We start from the raw sequence: 21705 nt of genomic DNA on the forward strand, positions 1-21705 counted from the left end.
ATTATTTAAGCCAAAATCGGACAGCTTATGTGGGCGCATGATCCGCTTGATATGAGCTCCCCTACTGATCATTACGTGAAGGGGGTAAAACTAAAACTCGTCACATAAAAATCAAGCCTTCAAATGTCTTTTGACTGAAAACTGAATAAGTTTGGCTCTTGGAAGAAGGGCAGGAAATAAATCTGTACACTTAAAAAAAGAAAATTGGCCAGTATTAAACTATCATATTTTTCGGATTATAAGATTTACTTTTTGACCCCCAAATTTGGGAGGAAAATGTGGGCGCGTCTTATAATCTGAAAGTACCTTACCGGAGAGGGGGTCAGCGGAGGTGGAGCGGGTGACACGAGGACAGGTGGCTGCTTGAGGAGGCCAGCGGTAGGAGTGGCGCGATGCCTGGGTGTTCATTAGATGTCCTTGCCAGTGAGGGGAGTCCCCTTTCCCATTCAGTTCCCTGCGATGGGCCTCGGGAAAATGGCTGGCGCATGTGCTGATCGAGACTTCCGGTGGCCATTTTCCCACTGAATGGGAACGGGGACTCCGCTCACTGGCGCCAACATCTAATGACCGCCCAGGCACCACAGCGTCGCCCCACTCCGGCCTCCTGAAGCAGTGACTATGCATCCTATTACCCTGCTCCACCACCCCTGAACCCCCTGGTAAGCTACCCTTAAAACGCACTATAAGATGCACCACCATTTTAATTAAAAAAAACAAAACACTTTTTTTCCTATTTTCCACCCCAAAATTTGGCATCCGCAAAATACAGTGTATGTGGTAACCTTTCTTACTTTAAGAAGCTGTGTATTGTTTGATGTTGAACACTTTATCTAATAACCCAGTATGTATACTGATATTGAGCTTGTTGAATGATATAGGAGTACCTTACTTCCTTAGGCCAGTCTCACATGTCCAGATAATTCCGGTACCGGAAAAATCGGTACCGGAATTATCCATGTCCGTGTGCTCACGTGGCACACATGCGGCATCCGTGTGCCACCTGTGTGCCGACTGGGTACCACACGCACCGTGCAGGAGACAGCGCTACAGTTAAGCGCAGTCCCCTGCATCTGGTGCTGAAGCCACCATTCATTTCTTCTCTCCAGAAGCGTTCGCTGGAGAGAAGATATGAAAAATCTTAAAAGATCCCCGTCCCCAACCCTACCCCAACCCCTGTGCGCCTCCAATACCCCCCCCCCCCCCCCGCTGAATACTTACCCAGCTCCCTCGCTGCTACTTCTCCTCACCACAGCTTCTCCTGTATGAGCGGTCACGTGGTGCCACCCATTACAGTGATGAATATGCGGCTCCACCCCTATGCGGCGAGGAGAAGAAGCGAGAGAGCCGGGAAAGTATTTTATTAACAGCGGGGGGAACGCACAGGGGGTGGGAGGGGGTTGGGGACAGGGATTTTTTTTTTTAAACACCAAAAAAAAAAAAAAAAAAAAAAAAATTTTTTCATATCTTCTCTCCAGCGAACGCTGCTGAAGAGAAGAAATGAATGGCGGCTTCAGCACCACGACGGGGAGGACAGCGCTTACTGTAGCGCTGTCTCCTGCACGGCACACGGACTGCACACGGACAACATCCGTGTGCGGTACATGTTTTACACGGACCCATTGACTTTAATGGGTCTGTGTAATACGTGCGCTCCCACGAACACTGACATGTCTCCGTGTTTTTCAAATGGACACACGGTCCGTGAAAACACGCTGACATGTGCAGAGACACATTGATTTTAATGTGTCTACGTGAGTCAGTGTCTCCGGTACGTGAGGAAACTGTCACCTCACGTACCGGAGCCACTGACGTGTGAAACCGGCCTTAAAGAGGTTGTCTGGTCTGCAAACTCTGCAGTCACTTTGTGACCAGACTGGCAAAGCATGACATTGTGCAATGCGCAATCTGTCATGATTCCCTTGAATAGCCCATTGTGCTGAGGTTGTCGTCTGAGCGTATACGTATTCTATTTGTACATTTATAATCAAGTGCTTTCTAGTCTCTCCCAGCTTCACTGAAAAGAAGGGACTTGCAGGAGTCTAAGTAACATTGTGATCACACAGGGCATATAGGAGAATCGTGACTGTGTGCATATTGCACGCTGTCACGATTTTGCAGTCTCTCTATTTGACTGCAGACTTTGCTGATTAGACTGGACAACCCTTTTGATGCTAATTTTAGGATGTGAACATTAGTAAAGCAGTGAGGGCTGTTGCAATCTTCAATTTGTTGTCAGAAAAAATGACAGTGTAATAAGTGAAATAGCGGTTACAGGTTGTATAGTTAGCCAGTCACATGAAACACACAAATATTAGGCACATGTAAAAGGAACATATTTTTTATGCAACTGACAAATTTCTGGACAGTGGAAAGAAAACTTTTTTCTACCAAGGTATTTTGCGCCTAATGAGAAAATGTGATGCAATTCACCAGAGCTGAGTGTTGACATTGATTTTTATCTTCTAGATGGTGAGGAAAAGGAGCACAAATTCTCAGACGCACCTTCTGGTTCCTCCAGTCCGGTTGCCACAGATGAAGATATGTATTTATGTTCGCTATGTGGGAAGTGTTTTAAATCCAGGGGCAGGTCGTCCAACCAGAAGGCTAACAGTGGAGAAAACATGTATTTGTGCTCTGATTGTGAGACTTCATTTCATTTAAATTCCCAAGTTGTTGTGCCACCCGGAGCAGAAGAGACCTCGTCTCACTGTTTGACGTGCAAAAAGAGTTTTGCCAGTAAAACAGTTTTTCTTGCCCACCAACGTATTCACACCGGTAAGAAATCTTTCCAGTGCTCCGAGTGTGGATTGTCTTTCTCCAGTCAATCCATCCTTGAAACTCATCAGAGCATCCACACGGGGGATAAACCGTTTTCTTGTTCAGACTGTGGGAAATGTTTTGCCATGAAGGCCAACCTTGTCAAGCATGTGAAAACTCACAACGCCGAAAAGCCATTCACATGCCTCGATTGTGGAAAGTGCTTCGGGATCAAGTCCAACCTTGTGAAACATCAAAGAATTCACACAGGAGAGAAGCCCTTTACCTGTGCACTTTGCGAGAAGAGTTTCGGAATGAAATCAAACCTAATTAAACACCAGAGGATCCATACAGGAGAGAAACCTTTTTCATGTCAAGAATGTGGAAAATGTTTTGCTTCAAGATCCAACTTGGTCAACCATGAGAGGATCCACACGGGGGAAAGGCCATTTAATTGTTCCTTTTGTGGTAAGGGCTTCATCACAAGTTCAGACCTTTTCAGGCATAAAAAGACTCACACGGAAAATAAGCAATTGATCTGCAGTGAATGTGGAGAAAGTTTTATTAACAAATCTGGGCTTGTTGCACATCAGAAAATGCACACCTAAGATCAACCTCTATAACAACATAGCCAGGAGTTTGTGCATAATTTGTGTCATCTTCTAATTTGGATGGGAAAAAAAGGATATGATCTTCCTAGCCAACCTCATGTATTGAAGACTAATGTACAAATTCCATATTTTGGATAAGTCAAATGTTGCTAACCTGCTATTCTTAATTCACCTTTTTCACAGTTGGACATTTCTTTATGGCCTGTTCTGTATGGAAGAAATTTTCATCCCTTTCCTGTGGTTACCCCAGTAGTGAAACTGTGAGGCAATGTATTAGGTCAAAATGCCATAATAATGGATGCTGATTTTTTTTTTTTTTTTTTTTTTTAAAAGCTGAAGTACCATATGTTTGGATTATAGGACGCACCTAACTACAAGATGCACAAAGGTTTTAAACAGAAATTAGGGGGAAATAAGATTTCATACTAATTAAAAACTTCTTAGTGGTATAAGAAAATTAAAGGATTAATGTACCAAACTGGTCTAGTCGGTTAGGATTAATATTTTAGTATTATCTTACAATTTGCAGTGACAAAGCCAGCTGCTTTAACACTGCATATGTGATGCCTATCAGTAGTTATAATCAGCAGTACTGGCTGTTTATATGAAGGTGTGCAATGATCTCTATTCTGTCAATGATTTGTCAGATAAGTACTATATTGAGACAAATAACTGCTCAGCAGGAGCATCATGTGAGGTTTACTATGGTCTTCTAGGAATATTAATGTGTCTTAGGTATGTAATCTCTACGTCATTTATTTCTCACCTACTCTACATGACTCAGTCCCTGTTAGCAGAAGCCACAAATTTTGCACCCATCTAGAGGCTAATAACTGTAGTTATGCTTTTTTTTTTTTTGAATCAGATATTTTTATTAAACCATCAAAATTGTGCATAGACAATAAAAGGAATAGTTTGTTTTCAGCAATATACAAATACACAATACTTTTTTTTTGTTAGAAAACTTATTTAGTCCCAAACCAAACTCCCACCCCCCTTCCCCCCACCCACTAGAGACCTGTCAAGAGTCATCCCCCACTAAATTATCACATACAAAAGTACAAGAAGAGGAAGATGACTTGTCAAAAAATATTTCCATAGGGGCAAAAGGTCTTCAGGTCACATTGATTCAAGCCACGGGCTCCACAACCTGTCAAAGAGGTCCATCTTGTTCCTCCTAACGTAGATACTCTTCTCCAAAGCAATGATATGGTCCACTTGCTTCATAAAGTCTCTCCTTGTTGGTGGCTCTTCCCTAATCCAGAATTTGGCGATCAACTTTCGCGCAATAAATAACAGTCTAGCTATAACCGTTTTATACAGCTTATCAGTTAATACCTCCTCCACATAGCCCAAAACACATACCAGAGGATCCCGAGGCACATTACAACTATATGCCAAACCCACTTTATTCAACACCACCACCCAAAAGGAGGACAGCCTGGGGCACTGCCACAACATATGAAGGATGCCCGCTTCGGACTGCGAGCATCTAGGGCATTCTGAATTAGGCCTTAATCCGGCTTTGAACAACATGTCTGGGGTTCTGTAAGCCCTATGAATGACAAATAATTGTGACAGCCTACCAGGCTCACTCATTGATATCCTGGGCACATAATCCAATACTGATTCCCATCGGTCATCATCAATCGCCCCCAGGTCAGCCTCCCATTTCGCCCTTGCTCTAATAGGGTGCTCCGCCAGGAAAGAAAATAGAAGGAATTCATATATACCCGAAATCACCCCCTTCGTGCCTCCCCCTTCAAGGATAAAATCCAGCATAAGATCCACCTGGATTTCAACAGGCCCTCTCTTACACTGTGCCCGGTACGCATGAGAAAGACGACGGTATTGGTACATCTCAGACTCCGGGAGTAAAAATTCTTCCTGCAATATCTCAAAGTCTCTAATTCTACCCTGATGTAAAATCTGGCCCATCCGAGAGATGCCTGCCTCCCTCCAAATATGAAATCCCTCCATCTGTCTAAACTCCTGTAGGACACAGTTGTTCCAAATGGGTGAGAATCTAGTGAGTGCCCGTACACCCCTAATTCCTTTAACTTTATCCCACACCTTATGAATGAGCCTTACAGTGCAAAATTTAGAACCTTTCTCACGGAAATGTCCCCCCTCTAGGCCCTCACTCAACACCTTTGTCCCAATCAATGATCTCAGGCTGCAAGGTGCCCGCATCCCACCTGACCCATCTCCCCATCCCTTGAAATGCTGACACTGTGAGGCCAAAAAATACAACCACGGATTGGGCAATGCCACCCCTCCCTCCGTCTTTGGTCTCTGTAGGGTTTCCTATTTAAATCTGGGGCTCTTCCCACCCCAGATCAGCTCACCAAACAAAGATCTAATCCTCCGAAACCTATTCTGCGATATCCATATAGGGGAATTGTGCAACACATAGAGTAACTGCGGCATCACAATCATCTTTATCAGGTTTATCCTACCAATTACCGATAAGTGTAGCTTTTTCCACGCCTGGACCTTGGTACGTATCTTACGCAGAAGAGGTGCCAAATTCAGTTCCTCAAAGCTAGTCAGAGGGAGTGCGATCTGAATCCCCAAGTACTTAAATTTCTCAACTAGCCTCAACCTTGTGACAGAGTCCCCCCCATCACCGTCCCCACTTTCCCCATCTATCAACATCATATTCGATTTGTCCCAATTGATCCTTAAGCCCGAATAACTCCCGAATTCCTCAATAATGGCCTCCGTCTTTACCAAGGTCCCCTCGGAATCCTCCAAGAAGAGCAGGATATCATCAGCGTATAACGCTACTTTTTCTTCCGCCTCCCCGTACATAAAGCCCTTCACCTCCCGGGACCCTCTGATCTTTGCGGCAAGGGGTTCCACCGCCAAGGCGAAGAGCAGCGGGGACAGAGGGCAGCCCTGTCTAGTACCTCTAGATAAAGAGAAGGTCTCAGAGAGAGCGTCATTCACTCTAATTTTGGCCACCGGAGAAGAGTACAACAGCCGCACCCATGAGATAAATTTAGGTCCAAACCCCATTCGTTCCAGTACTGACCACAAATAACTCCACTCCACGCAATCAAAAGCCTTATGAGCGTCCAAGGATACCACAACCCGTTTGCCAACATTGTCAGAAGGGATTTGCAAATTTAAAAATAACCTTCTCAGATTAAGTGCCGTTGATTTATTGGGCATAAAGCCTGACTGATCCGGGTGAACCAGTCTGTCAATCACCCTAGATAACCTGTTTGCCAGAGCTTTTGCCAGTATCTTAATGTCAGCCGTCAAAAGTGAGATTGGTCTATAGGATTCTGGTAGTTGTGGGTCCTTGTCGGCCTTAGGGATAACGACCACGATAGCCTCTCTCATTGAAACAGGTAACTCCCCTCTTTCCAATGACCTATTATACACCTCCGACAGTTTGGCCAACAAAGTTTCTTTCAATACCTTGTACATCTCAGCTGGAATACCATCCGCCCCCGGAGCCCTACCCCCAGCAACCCCCGCCAAAGCGGCCCCCAATTCTTCCTCCCCAATCGGCTCCTCCAACAACTCACAGTCTTCTTTACTCAACCTAGGCAGGTCAATCCCCTCCAAGTAGTCCGTCATGTCCTCAGCCCCCCTGTCCACACTTGAAGTATATAGCTTATTGTAGAATTTCCTAAACACTTCCAAAATCTGCTCCCCCTGAGTAACCAATATTCCATCTTCCCTCCTAATGGAGTAGACATGAGAGGAGTCCCTCTGTGCAGACGCCACTACCGAAAGTAAATGCCCCACCTTTTCCCCCTCTGAATAAAAAGACGCTTTTTGAAAGGCCCGCAATCTCTCCGCCCTTCTCAAATATAATTGATTGACCTCCTCTTGGGCCTTCCTCATCCGACTCTGAGACTCCTTAGTACAATGGGCCCCCAATGCTGCCTCAGCTGCCTTCAGTTCTTCCAGAATAGCTTGATCCTGTACTCTAGTCCTAGTCTTATGTCGTGAAATGTCACGAAACAGAATCCCCCTTAAATACGCCTTCATGGTGTCCCATACTACGTGGCATTCCGCACTCCCATCATTAATCCTAAAAAACTCCTCTATTTCAGCCCCCACCCTTTCCATGTCCAAGAGTTGTAACCAGGAGGGGTGAACCTTCCATCCCATCTTCCGTGAACCAACCTGTTCAGATAATTTTAATGAGACCCGAACTGGACTATGATCTGATAGAATCCTGGGATTATATTCCACCTCACTTAACAATTCGTTCATCCCATCATTGCCCAAGGCGACATCGATACGAGACATAGAACCATACGTGGTCGAGTAACAGGAATAAGAATAAGTATTAGCGTTTCGAACCCGCCATAAGTCAATCCAGCCTATTTCTCTAAGGTAATTCCCAAAAGGAGTGCCATTACCGTCCCTACGTGGCGGAGCGTGATTACTCTTATCCCAATGGTCGTCGGCAATATTGTTCACATCTCCAACCACCAGAAGAGGAACCCCGACCCACCCTCTCATATGCTCCAAAATCTCTTGAATTTTCTTACCAGAATACGGCGGGGGTATATATATTGAAACTGCAAATCAGACGGTTAAGAATTTTACACACCAAAAGGACATACTGACCATCTTTATCAATTTTAACCTCAACTTCCTCAAATGGAGTACTAGTATGGATCAAAACAGACACCCCCCTTGCATAATTAGAGAAAGTCGAGTGATATGCCCTGCGCACCCATTTTTTCTGTAACATATCTACTTTTTCCTCCACTAAGTGAGTTTCTTGCAGGCATATCACCGAGGGCCTCTGTTTCACTAAGTACTGAAATATTGCCGCACGTTTAGTAGCGTCCGCTAGCCCCCTAACATTCCAACTTATAATATTAACCTTCCCTCCCATTTCCTTAGAAAAAGGTATAAAATAAGAATCGTCTCTCCCAGGTCTCCCCCAATGCCCTCCTCCCCCCCCTTCCCACCCCCCATCCCAACAACTAACCCAACCTTCCCCATCTAAAACTCAAGATAACTCAGATACTCCGAACTTTCTTTCTCTATATGAGAACCGAGGGCACTTAGTATACCCTAGAACTAAGTCTTTTGCCGTCCATCTCTTCCCCCCACACCGCGACCAATATGAAATATTCATTACGCCGCCGAACATAATACTGTAAACGTTAGGTGCAGTTGAACCATCTACAACAGTAACATTCAGAAAGGACCCCTCCAACGAAGAGAGGCAGAACCAGCAGAGTCACAATCCTTCCGAAACATTCTTAACGGTTCCGCTCAGTGCCAATCTTCTTGGCGTTGGTGTCCAGCCATTGCATCGCCTCCTCCGGATTTTGAAAAAATTGAACACGGTCCAGCGCCACGACCCTAAGCTTAGCTGGGTAGAGCATTGAATATTTTAGGTCCAGTTCACGGAGCCGTCGCTTGACCTCCCCAAACTTCATTCTAAGTTTCTGCACCGATGCCGAGTAGTCCGGATAAATGGAGATCCGATTCCCATTTATACTCAGGCCATCACTCAGCCTGGCCTTTCTCAGTAAAGTCTCCCGATCCCGGTAGTCCAGAATTTTTGCCAATATGGCACGAGGGGCCGAGCCGGGCGGCAGAGGGCGAGTGGGGACCCGATGAGCCCTTTCCACCGAGAAATGTTTGGTAAGGTCTGCTCCTCCCACCGAGTTCTTGAGCCATGCCTCAATATATTCAGTGGAATTATTTCCCTCCACCTTCTCCGGCACCCCAATTATTCTTAAATTGTTTCTCCGAGATCGGTTTTCCAAATCATCTGTCTTAAATTCCAGCTCTGCAATTCGTTGAATATATTTCTTTTCTCTTTTTAACAGTTCGTTTGTCTGATCCTCCACACTGCCCACACGCTCCTCCACCACCTCCACTCTTTTCTCCACTTTGCGCATAGCAGAGTTAAGGGACTTTATTTCAACTGTCAGATCATCCACCCTCAGATTCAGCGCGGCCAAGGCAGATTTGCAGTGAATAACGACAGAGAAAATGTCCTGCAGTGTTGGTTCCCCCATCCTTGGCTGCTGTACCACATCAGAGTCAGTGGTCTGCACAGGGCTAGCAGCAGGTGTCACACTTTCTGCACTGTGCGCTCCCTGCACCCTCCCTGGGGAACATTGCACCTCCACTTCACCGGTCCCAGCGTCCCCTCCACTTTCTTGCCTCATCAGGGCTTCCTCCACCTCAAGTCCCTCTGGACCCAGCAGCAGGGCTCCCCCCTCCTCCGTGCGGGCAAATCGCTCCAGCCGGGCTATTACCTCCAGCCTCCGGCGGTATGTAGCGCTGGCCCTGGCCGCCTCCTCCTCGGCCACGGCGCCATCTTGAATTTTCGCGCCGGCTGCAGGCGCCGACTGTTTGCGGCGCGGCATCTCCGCTCCTCACCGCTTATCAACTCCGGAGCCTTCTTCCCCTCGCCGGGGACTTGCGGGGTCCCTCTGCCCGGTTTTCGGCGTTCGGCGGCGCCTGAAAGGGTAGGTTTAAGGAGCGGTGCAGGGAGAGAGACCCTTCGCACGTCCGCTCACATTCGTCGCTAGGCCACGCCCCCGTAGTTATGCTTTTTAAGACTCAAGTTTGGTATTTTGTGACTTTTTGCTGTTGCAGATTTTCTGCATCTTGGATTACTTGCTTTTTTTTTTTAAAGCACCACTCCAGCATGTTTTTTTTTTTTTGCAGCACTGGAGTGGTGCAACTAAGTTTCCTCTCTCTTGTATTATACTTACCAGATGACATCTTCATCTTTTATAACAGCCACTCCGATTGGTCTTCTGCAGGTTGCGACCTGCCGGAACGCTCCAGTGTTTGCTGGGCGAGCCGGAAGTCACAACTTAATGTAAGTCTATGGGAGCCAGAAAGATGAGCTCATATAATTATTGAGAGCTTGTGACCGTTACCTCTGACAGTCAGTCAGAAGCTGCTGTCACAAGATGGCGGAGCAGGATGGCGTGGCGACTAGGAAGAGAGGAAGACTGCAGCTGGTGCGTAGAATACTTGGGTCATGGAGGCTAACATTAGCTGCACCACTCTCGCACTGAAATTTAAAACACAAATGCTGGAGTAGTGTATTAAGTGCGTTTTATAACATAATTTTGTGGTGCTGCTTTTTTTGTGTCTGTCATAAAGCTGCTTTTGTTTTTGATATTTCCTGGTATTTGACTTTGCCAAAACTGTATTGATACAGTAGTGTAATGCATTTTTTATAGTGCGTGTCCGCTTGCCAAAAGCTTATCAATCTAACCTAAAATGATAACCCTACTGGGCAAGCAAAGCAGTAGATGGAACAGTAAGTGGATAGGCAGGGACTCAGCAGCCTGTAGTACGACACTACACTGCTCCTTAATATCCAGGTACTAAGTACTGGTGATAACTTGTGAGATGCTGGGGTGGTAGTGTACTGTATGTTCTGCCCATTGTGAAGGCTAAAGACATGGACTTTACTGGCTCTTCATAGTATTGATAAGCCATCAATATCGTAAGCTAGGATAACTCAGACACCCATACACTTTGGTTGTGTTCACGTTGGGGGAGGGAGTTGGTTGATGAGCAAAGTTGGAGACTACGGTACTTCTGGACTTAATCATAGAAATACCGTTGTCTGTAATTAAGAGTGACATCTTAGGGTTTAAACTTCTGGTAGATCTTACAGATGCTATTAGAAGCAGGTGCTGGCTGTATAGCACAGTGTACTGCATCGCTGTCAAGCACACTGCATACATTGGGAACTGACACATAATGTATATTAACATCACATGTTGGAAACTGGTCCAGTGGACAGTCCTACTCCGAGATTGACAGGTATGTTTGCATGTGTAGTTATACGGGAAAGACTGTCAATCACTGAATAGCACCGTCCACTGGACTGGCATGGATACAGATGAAACACCGGGATTTAAATGAGTAACATGCAAGTTGTCCATCAAAAATATATATTGAACTAATTAACATCTACTTCTCTGACATTTTCAATATTACAGGTTCGCTTTACGTTTTTGAGTATTTTTTCCTCCCCCATATTCTGTAAAATGTGCAAGCTATGCTATCTACAGTATTTGCAATTCAGTAGCAACCCCTTTATATCAGAAGGGACATGATCCCAGATAAGGACAATCTGATCCTTGTTTCACATTGTATTGGGTGTGTGACATCACACATGGCACAAAACAAATCCCAAAGAATAAAGGAGAGAATCATGGAAACAAAATACCGAACCCATTTTATTGGAAGCTACAAGTCTCGGGATACAACAAATTTTTATATATTTGGGCCTTTTTGTCAAGCATGTAAAGAAATGACAAACGTGGGATACTGTATTTTTTGGCATATGATTAAGTTTTTCCCCCTTAAATTTAGGGGAAAATGGAGGTGTGTCTTATAGACAGAATGTAATTTACCGGTGGGGCAGCGTTGGCAAGGTTGGTTGATGCCGAGTCCCCAGGCTGGTAGGAGCGGGGTGCTCGGTGCTGCAGAGGCTCTGACGACATTTTGAGAGAGCCCGGAGCCCCTGCACTTCCATGATTTCAATGTCCATGGAAAAAAGTCAATTAAAGCAATGTGAAAGGAAAAAAAAGAAACCTTTTTCAAAACTGTTACTTTAATGTCAGTTATTGTCCAATTTCTGCTGAGTATGCTGATACGCCATATGTAGTGGAGACCTGTTTGGGAAGGAGCACGACTTGACTTTGGCTAAAGTAGATGGCTGACGCCATGTTGCGTTTGCAGAGGTCCTGATGTGCCTAAACAACGGAAACCGCCAAAAGTTAAGATTTTTGGAAACTATGCCCGTAAAGGAATGTATCTGATGCGTGGAGAACACCTTCAAGCCACAGGTGCGTCACATTTTGTAACGTTGAGCCGTGAAAATAAAAAAAAACTACTATTTTTTGCCACAAAAATGTTGCTTTAGCACCAAACTTTTTATTTTCACAAGGGTATTGTGAATGTGGATGCCATGTCATGTAGCTGTAAAGTAGACATATGAGAAATGTTATTTATTGATTATTTTATACAGTATAACTAACTAGATTAAGAATATAAAGATTGAAAGTTTGAAAATTGCTCTTTTTTTTTTTCAAACTTTTCACCAAACTTGTGTTATTTTCACAAATAAACCCAAGTTGTATTGAACAAATTTTAACACTATCATGAAGTACAATATGTCAAGAAAAAACATGCTCACAATCTGACCCGTTTTTACCACAGAAAGCGACCTGGTCATTAAGGACAACATTAGCTTGGTTACTAAGGGGTTAAGATCCCAACCATTTATTGTTTTTAGAATCGGATTTGCAATCGTGATATATGACAAAATTTGGCCCATTTGGATTCTAAATGGATATGGACATTAAAAACCTAAATACTGTACTTAATGGACTCAATTAAACCCTTACATTTACTTCACTTTTGTGATGCGAATGATTAGATTTTTTCTTGCTGTACCAAATCTGTGACTACAGGACCTCAGCTTTGTGGGTATCTCACGTTTCCTCTTTTTTTTTATACGTATATAATTTTTTTCTTGTGATTCTGTTGCCTACAACCCTGAAGGATGTTCATTCAGTTGTTTAATTTTGTAGAAAAAAAAGCAGATCACAGACATGGCACAAAGCTAAAGTCATGTCAAATGGCAACTTTCTGGTTTTAAGAAACACTAAAAGAAATCAAGAACAAAAAAATGTGATAGTCCGTAATGGTTACTTTTTTTTAACCAAGCATAGGGGAAATATTATGGAATCACTCAATTATGAGGGAAAAAATTATTGAATCACCCTGTAAATTTACATTCCCAAAACTAACACCTGCATCAAATTAGATCTGCTCATTAGTCTGCATCCAAAAAGGAGTGATCACACCTTGGAGAGCTGTTGCACCAAGTGGACTGACATGAGTCATGGCTCCAATACGAGAGATGTCAATTGAAACAAAGGAGAGGATTATCAAACTCTTAAAAGAGGGTAAATCATCATGCAATGTTGCAAAAGATGTTGGTTGTTCACAGTCAGCTGTGTCTAAAATCTGGACCAAATACAAAAAACATGAGAAGGTTGTCAAAGGCAAACTTACTGGTAGACCAAGGAAGACATCAAAGCATCAAGACCGGAAACTTATAGCAATATGTCTCCAAAACAGGAAATGCACAACGAAACAAATGAGGAACGAATGGGTGGAAATTGGAGTCATCGTCTGTGACCAAACTGTAAGAAACCGCCTAAAGGAAATGGGATTTACTTACAGAAAAGCTAAACGAAACCCATCATTAACACCTAAACCGAAAAAAACAAGGTTACAATGGGCTAAGGAAAAGCAATCGTGGACTGTGGATGACTGGATATAAGTCATATTCCGTGATCAATCGCAAATCTGCATTGGGCAAAGTGATGATGCTGGAACTTTTGTTTGGTGCCGTTCCAGTGAGATTTATAAAGATGACTGGCTGAAGAGAACATGCAAATTTGCACAGTCATTGATGATATGGGGCTGCATGTCGGGTAAAGGCACTGGGGAGATGGTTGTCATTACATCTTCAATAAATGCACAAGTTCATGTTGATATTTTGGACGCTTTTCTTATCCCATCAATTGAAAGGATGTTTGGGAATGATTGAATCATTTTTCAAGATGATAATGCATCCTGCCATAGAGCAAAAACTGTGAAAACATTCCTTGAAAAAAGACACATAAGATCAGTGTCATGGCCTGCAAATAGTCCGGATCTTAATCCAATTGAAAATGTTTGGTGGAAGTTAAAGAAAATGGTCCATGACAAGGCTCCAACCTGCAAAGCTGATCTGGCAACAGCAATCAGAGAAAGTTGGAGCCAGATTGATGAAGAGTACTGTTTCACACTCATTAAGTCCATGCCTCAGAGACTGCAAGCTGTTATAAAAGCCAGAGGTGGTGCAATAAAATACTAGTGATGTTTTGGAGTGTTTTTTTTTTTGTTTTTCATGATTCCATAATTTTTTTTCCTCAGACTTGAATAATTTTTCCCTATGCTTGGTTAAGAAAAGTAACCATTAATGACTACCACATTTTTTGTTATTGATTTTTTTTTTTTTTTGTGTTTCTTAACCCCTTTACCCCCAAGGGTGGTTTGCACATTAATGACCAAGCCGATTTTTACAATTCTGACCACTGTCCCTTTATGAGGTTATAACTCTGGAACGCTTCAACGGATCTTGGCGGTTCTGACATTTTCTCGTGACATATTGTACTTCATGATAGTGGTAAAATTTCTTCTATATAAATTGCGTTTATTTGTGAAAAATGGATATTTGGCGAAAATTTTGAAAATTTAGCAATTTTCCCACTTTGAATTTTTATGCCCTTAAGTCACAGAGACATGTCATGTAAAATAATTAATAAGTAACATTTCCCACATGTTTACTTTACATCAGCACAATTTTGGAACCAAGAATTTTTTTGTTAGGGAGTTATAAGGGTTAAAAATTGACCAGCAATTTCTCATTTTTACAACACCAATATTTTTTAGGGACCACATCACATTTGAAGTCATTTTGAGTGGTCTATATGATAGAAAATAACCAAGTGTGACACCATTCTAAAAACTGCACCCCTCAAGGTGCTCAAAACCACATTAAAGAAGTTTATTAACTCTTCAGGTGTTTTACAGGAATTTTTGGAATGTTTTAAAAAAAATCAAAATGTAACATTTTTCACAAAAAATTTACTTCAGCTCCAATTTGTTTTATTTTCCCAAGGGTAAGAGAAGAAATTGGACCCCAAAAGTTGTGCCATTTGTTCTGAGTACTCCAATACCCCACATGTGGGGGTAAACCACTTTGGGCGCATGGCAGAGCTCGGAAGGGAAGGAGCGCCGTTTGACTTTTCAATGCAAAATTGACTGGAATTGAGATGGGACGCCATGTCACGTTTGGAGAGTCCCTGATGGGCCTAAACATTGAAACGACCCACAAGTGACACCATTTTGGAAAGTAGACCCCCTAAGGAACTTATCTAGATGTGTGGTGAGCACTTTAAGCCACTAAGTGCTTCACAGAAGTTTATAATGCAGAGCCGTAAAAATAAAAAATCATATTTTTTCACAAATATGATCTTTTCGCCCCCAATTTTTTATTTTCCCAAGGGTAAGAGAAGAAATTAAACCCCAAAAGTTGTGCCATTTGTTCTGAGTACGCCGATACCCCACATGTGGGGGTAAACCACTGTTTGGGCGCATGGCAGAGCTCGGAAGGAAAGGAGCGCCATTTGACTTGTCAATACAAAATTTACTGGAATTGAGATGGGACACCATGTCACGTTTGGAGAGCCCCTGATGGGCCTAAACATTGAAACCCCCCACAAGTGACACCATTTTGGAAAGTAGACCCCCTAAGGAACTTATCTAGCTCTGTTTTGACAACTTTGAACCCCCAAGTGTTTCACTACAGTTTATAATGCCAAGCCGTGAAAATAAAAATTATTTTTTTTCACAAATTATTTTTTAGCCCCCAGTTTTGCATTTTTCCCAAGGGTAACAGGAGAAATTGGACCGCAAAAGTTGTTGTCCAATTTTTCCTGAGTACGCTGATACCCCATAAGTGGGGAAGAGCCACCGTTTGTGCGCATCGCAGAGCTCGGAAGGGAAGGAGCGCCATTTGGAATGCAGACTTAGATGGATTGGTCTTCAGGCGTCACGTTGCATTTGCAGAGCCCCTGATGCACCTAAACAGTAGAAACCCCCCAGAAGTTACACCATTTTGGAAAGTAGACCCCCTAACGAACTTATCTAGATGTGTTTTGACAGCTTTGAACCCCCAAGTGTTTCACTACAGTTTATAACGCAGAGTCGTAAAAGTAAAAATTATTTTTTTTTTTTCCCACAAATGTTTTTTTATACCCCCAAATTTTTATTTTCCCAAGGGTAACAAGAGAAATTGGACCCCAATAGTTGTTGTCCAATTTGTCCTGGGTATGCTGATACCCCATATGTTGGGGTAAACCCCCTGTTTGGGCGCACGGGAGAGCTCGGAAGGGAAGGACCACTGTGTTTTACTTTTTCCCAAAGAGCTTTATTGGGTTTTCGTATTTCAACCAGGGAGGGTATGTAGGGTGGGGGGGAGGATAAGAGTAATGGGAAATAAGGGAGGGGAAGTACAACACATAACACATAATACATTGAGAAGAATAATAACATTTCAAAGTGAAATGATGCAAGGGACGCAGCCCTTGAAAGGCACATAGGCAGAATACAAATCATCAACAGTGTATCTTGACAAAGCAAGGGATTTGACTCTTGTGGAAAGCTTATTTATAATTAGCAACTACAAAACCAGAGGTTAACGTGAGAAAGGTAGGGAGAGAAAATCTTGACGAGATGGGAAGGAAGGTAGAGTGGTAATGTGGATGTAGAAAACTAGGTTACTAGCAGATTACATCTAGGGATGAGAGAATAAACATTTTTACCTTTAAACATAGGAACTAAATCTCTATGGTAAGTCTCCTATAGGAGGGCAGATGTCATAATAGGCAATAAAGCAATACGACCAAGGTCGTTCAGATGGGACATAAACAGATCGGGTTAGAGAGTGAGCTTGGAGGAGAGGGGTAGGTTGGGTTGTTGAGTATTCAAGGAGGAAAATATTGTTCCCATTTATGCTATTTTTGGTAGAATTTACCAAACTCATTGTTGAATAAGGCAAATTTAAGTTCGAGTTCTCTGTGTTGCATCATTAGTTTGATAATAAAGGCTGCATTGGGTAGTGTAGTTTTTTTCCAGTGATAGGCAATGGATTTTTTGGCCACCATACAAAGCTGCAAGATTATGCGTAACAAAGATCTGTCAATGAGGTTAGTGTCCAAGGAAAGAAGGGCTAATTGTGGAGGGAGGGTGAATGGAGATCCTATCAATTTAGAAATAATTGAGGAGATTTCCAACCAAAACAGGGCCACAGTGGGGCAGTTCCAAAAAATGTGTAATGGGTCACCTCTATGGCCGCAGTTTCTCCAACAGAGGGAAGAGTTGGAGGGACTGATGTGAGACAATCTCGCTGGGGTGTAGTACCATCTGGAGCACACTTTAAAGTGTGACTCCAGAAGGGACATGGAAATTGTTGATTGGTAGGATGCCGAAAAGGCCTCCTCCCATTCATCTGTGGTAGCAGAGTAATTGAGGGATTTCTCCCAGGTTACAAGAAATGCGTTTTTAACAAGAGATGTATCTTTGTTAAAGCTATTATATATGAATTTATGGCTCCAAAAAATTGAATGATTTGGGTTATTTAGGATTTTTAGAGAAGATTCTGAGAATCTCAATTTGAGGTCCAGGAATAGTTTTAGGTTCTCCCTCAGAATCATATAGTCGAGGAAAGATGATGAGGGGGCGTTAAATTTATTTTTTAGTGAGCTAAACCCGTTGAAAATATCGCCAAGAGTTTGAATTTTTAGGTCAGCCCATATAGAGGGTATGTTTTGGTTCAGGATTGAGTAAATGAATGGTAGGGAAAGTTTGAGCTGTATAGGTCCAATTTGACTACATTCCCCCTTTTTAGAGATTGTGGACCATGCGAGTGAGATCGCTTGAAATATTGCATGAGTATTTATTTTTTTGGGGGGATTAGTTATGGCCTTGAGAATTAGGGATTTGAGGGGTTTACCTTTGTTGATTTCCACCTCCAAGTCGAGCCATGCAGGCTCATTCTGGTCTGACCACCAGGACGAGCTCTGTTTTAATAAAAGCGTGTTATAATGGGCAGTAATATTCGGAAGATCCATTCCTCCGTGTATTTTTGTTTTGTAAAGGGATCTGGTGTTTGTTCTGGGTTTTTTGTTGTTCCAGATAAAGTTGTTCAATCGTGTTTGGATCTTCATCAGGGAGGATGTGGGGATGGGAAGGGGTATGCACCTAAGGATATATAGAATTTTAGGTAGTGTAAACATTTTAACTGTCATATTTCACCCCCACCAAGATAAGCTTCTGTCATTAAAAGTGGTGCAGTCTTTTATAAGTAACTCGTCAAGTTTTTTCAAGATTTTTGTTAATAATGATCCCTAAGTAGGGAAATTCCTCGTTACACCAATTAAATGATGAGTTCTTCAAGAGGATGATTTCTTTTTTGCTGACATGAATGGGCAAAATATTGGATTTTAGGTTCTTAATCTTGAATTTGGAGAGGCCTGCAAAGCATTCCAATTCTTTAATGGTTTCCAATGTGGAGGTTACTGGGTTGGTAAGAGTTAAGATTATGTCGTCGGCAAATACGCTAAGTTTGTGGTGACGTTTATTGCAATTTATGCCCGAGATGGAAATATTTTGTCTAATACGTTCTACTAGGGGCTCAAGAGCCAAATTAAAGAGCAATGGGGAGAGGGGGCATCCCTGTCTAGTACCGTTGTTGATTTCAAACGGATCTGAAATATGATTGTTGCAGATGATTTTAGCTGTGGGGCCTTTATATAGTGACATAAATGTGGAGATGAGGTTGTCGTTAAAGCCGAATTTTTGAAGGGTCTGTTTAAGGAAGCTCCAATCGATACGATCGAAGGCTTTCTCAGCATCGAGGGATATAAAGACTGTCGGGGTTTTAGATTTGTTAGTGAGCTTAGTTGAGTTCAGAATCCTTCTAGTGGCGTCTGCTGGTTGTCTGTTTTTAATGAAGCCCATTTGATCATTAGCTATTAACCTAGGTAGGAAGAAACTGAGTCTATTGGCTAGTATTTTTGAAAATATCTTTATATCTGAATTCAGGAGAGATATTGGCCTATAGCTACCAGGGGATGTGGGATCACCTGATTGCTTAGGAATGAGGATGATAGATGACTCCAACATCTCTGGTGGAAAGGAGCCCAATTCAGTGGCATAGTTGAACAGTTTTACCAGATGGGGGGTTAAGTTCTTCCCGAAGGCTTTATAATATGCATTGCAAAATCCGTCTGGCCCAGGAGATTTTTGCACTTTGAGGTGGTTGATGGCTTCTTCAACCTCTAAGGGTACCGTCACACTATACGATTTACCTACGATCACGACCAGCGATATGACCTGGCCGTGATCGTAGGTAAATCGTAGTGTGGTCGCTGGGGAGCTGTCACACAGACAGCTCTCCAGCGACCAACGATGCCGAGGTACCCGGGTAACCAGGGTAAACATCAGGTTACTAAGCGCAGGACCGCGCTTAGTAACCCGATGTTTACCCTGGTTACCAGTGTAAAAAAAAACAAACAGCACATACTTACATTCCGGTGTCCGTCAGGTCCCTTGCCGTCTGCTTCCCGCACTGTGACTGCCGGCCGTAAAGTGAAAGTGAAAGCACAGCGGTGACGTCACCGCTGTGCTCTGCTATCACTTTACGGCCGGCAGTCACTGAGTACGGGAAGCAGACGGCAAGGGACCTGACGGACACCGGAATGTAAGTATGTGCTGTTTGTTTTTTTTTTTAGTTTTACGCTTGTAACCAGGGTAAACATCGGGTTACTAAGCGCGGCCCTGCGCTTAGTAACCCGATGTTTACCCTGGTTACATGCGAACACCTCGCTAGATCACACCGCTAGATCGCTAGATCGGTGTCACACACACCGATCTAGCGATGCCAGCGGGAGATCCAGCGACGAAAGAAAGTTCTAAACGATCTGCTACGACGTACGATTCTCAGCAGGATCCCTGATCGCTGCTGCGTGTCAGACACAGCGATATCGTAACAATATCGCTGGAACGTCACGAATCGTACCGTCGTAGCGATCGAAATGGCACTGTGTGACGGTACCCTAAGGAGGAGAAGGGGGCTGATAAGGATTCTACTTTGTCTTTTGATAGAGAGGGAAGATTAATGCTAGCAAGGTAGGATTTTATGTCCGATTCTTTTGGAGGGGGAGAAGATGGGTCTAAGTTTAAATTATAAAGTTTAGAGTAATATTTAGAAAATTCGTTGGATATGTCTTGGGGATGGGATAAAATAGTGTTATCTGTCAGGGAGGAGATTCTGTTTATTATGTTGTGGATTCTAAATTTTATGATTCTATTTGCCATGTACTTAGTAGGCTTGTTCAAGGAGGAATATACCTTGTACTTAGAAGAGCTGAGAGCTGCTTCGTATGGGGAGAAGAGAAGGGTTCTTAAGTCTTGTCTAAGGGAATTTAGGTCAGATTGGATTTTAGGCGGAGGGGAGACCGATCAAGGTTTTTTCCATGTCTCGTATATCTTTCTGAAGCTTTTGTATTTTTACCCTCTTTTCTTTTTTGATTTTTGTGGAGATATTTATTAAGGTGCCTCTGATGACAGCCTTATGGGCACACCAATTGATTGAAGGGTTAGTGGTTTCTGGGGGATTTTCATTGAAGAAATTGGTTATGGCGTTTTGGACTGTGGCCGCATGGATGGAATCATGGATGATGAATGAGCTACATTTCCACGTTTTGGAGTTTTTTAGGGAAGGGCCAAGGATAATTTCTTCAGTGACGGGGGAATGGTCTGACAGAGTCCTGTCTCCGATACTTACCTTTTTGAATTTCTCGAGGGAGAAGATATCTGAAAGTATCAGATCGATCCTTGATGCTGATTGGTGGACTGAAGAAAAATGGGTATATTCTCTAGATGTGGAATTGAGACATCTGAAGGTGTCCTAAAGCTCATTCTTGTCCAGCCACCAATTCAGGTCCTCTGAGGCTGGTCTAAGGCCAGAAGAGGAGTCTAGAGATTTGTCTGGAGTGGCGTTAAAATCTGTTTTACTTTTTCAACCCAGAATTGGCTGGAATTGAGATCAGACGCCATGTCGCGTTTGGAGAGCCCTGATGTGCCTAAACAAGTCTAACTGAAACCCTAATCCAAACACACCCCTAACCCTAATCCCAACCATAACCCTAACCCTAATCCCAACCGTAAATGTAACCCTAACTTTAGCCCCAACCCTAACTTTAGCCCCAGCCCTAACCCTAATGGGAAAATGGAAATAAATACATTTAAAAAAAAATAAATTATGTTTCCCTAACTAAGGGGTGATGAAGGGGGGTTTGATTTACTTTTATAGTGGGTTTTCTAGCGGATTTTTATGATTGGCAGCCGTCACACACTAAAAGACGCTTTTTATTGCAAAAAAAAATTTTTTTTGCGTTACCACATTTTGAGACCTATAATTTTTCCATATTTTGGTCCACAGAGTCATGTGAGGTCTTGTTTTTTTGCGGGACGAGTTGACGTTTTTATTGGTAACATTTTCGGGCACGTGACATTTTTTGATTGCTTTTTATTCCGATTTTTGTGAGTCAGAATGACCAAAAACCAGCTATTCATGAATTTCTTTTGGGGGGGGGGGTCGTTTATACCGTTCCGCGTTTGGTAAAATGGATAAAGCAGTTTTATTCTTCGGGTCAGTATGTTTACAGTGATACCTCATTTA

At 43.0% G+C, this 21705-nt stretch overlaps 1 protein-coding gene and 1 long non-coding RNA gene across 3 annotated transcripts in view; one reads left to right on the forward strand and one right to left on the reverse strand.

Annotated features, from left to right (window-relative positions):
• LOC138662092 (zinc finger protein OZF-like) overlaps window positions 1–4294 on the forward strand; it is a 47794-nt gene extending 43500 nt beyond the window's left edge. The window contains exon 6 of the mRNA XM_069747235.1: window positions 2467–4294. Within this exon, the coding sequence (XP_069603336.1) occupies window positions 2467–3365 (899 nt within the window). The 3' untranslated portion in view covers window positions 3366–4294. The remainder of the gene's footprint in view (window positions 1–2466) is intronic.
• LOC138657616 (uncharacterized) overlaps window positions 1–21705 on the reverse strand; it is a 409067-nt gene that overhangs the window by 93138 nt on the left and 294224 nt on the right. The gene's annotated exons all lie outside the window — the stretch shown is intronic.

This window comes from Ranitomeya imitator, chromosome 1 (assembly GCF_032444005.1).
Source record: "Ranitomeya imitator isolate aRanImi1 chromosome 1, aRanImi1.pri, whole genome shotgun sequence".
Classification (NCBI taxonomy): domain Eukaryota; kingdom Metazoa; phylum Chordata; class Amphibia; order Anura; family Dendrobatidae; genus Ranitomeya; species Ranitomeya imitator.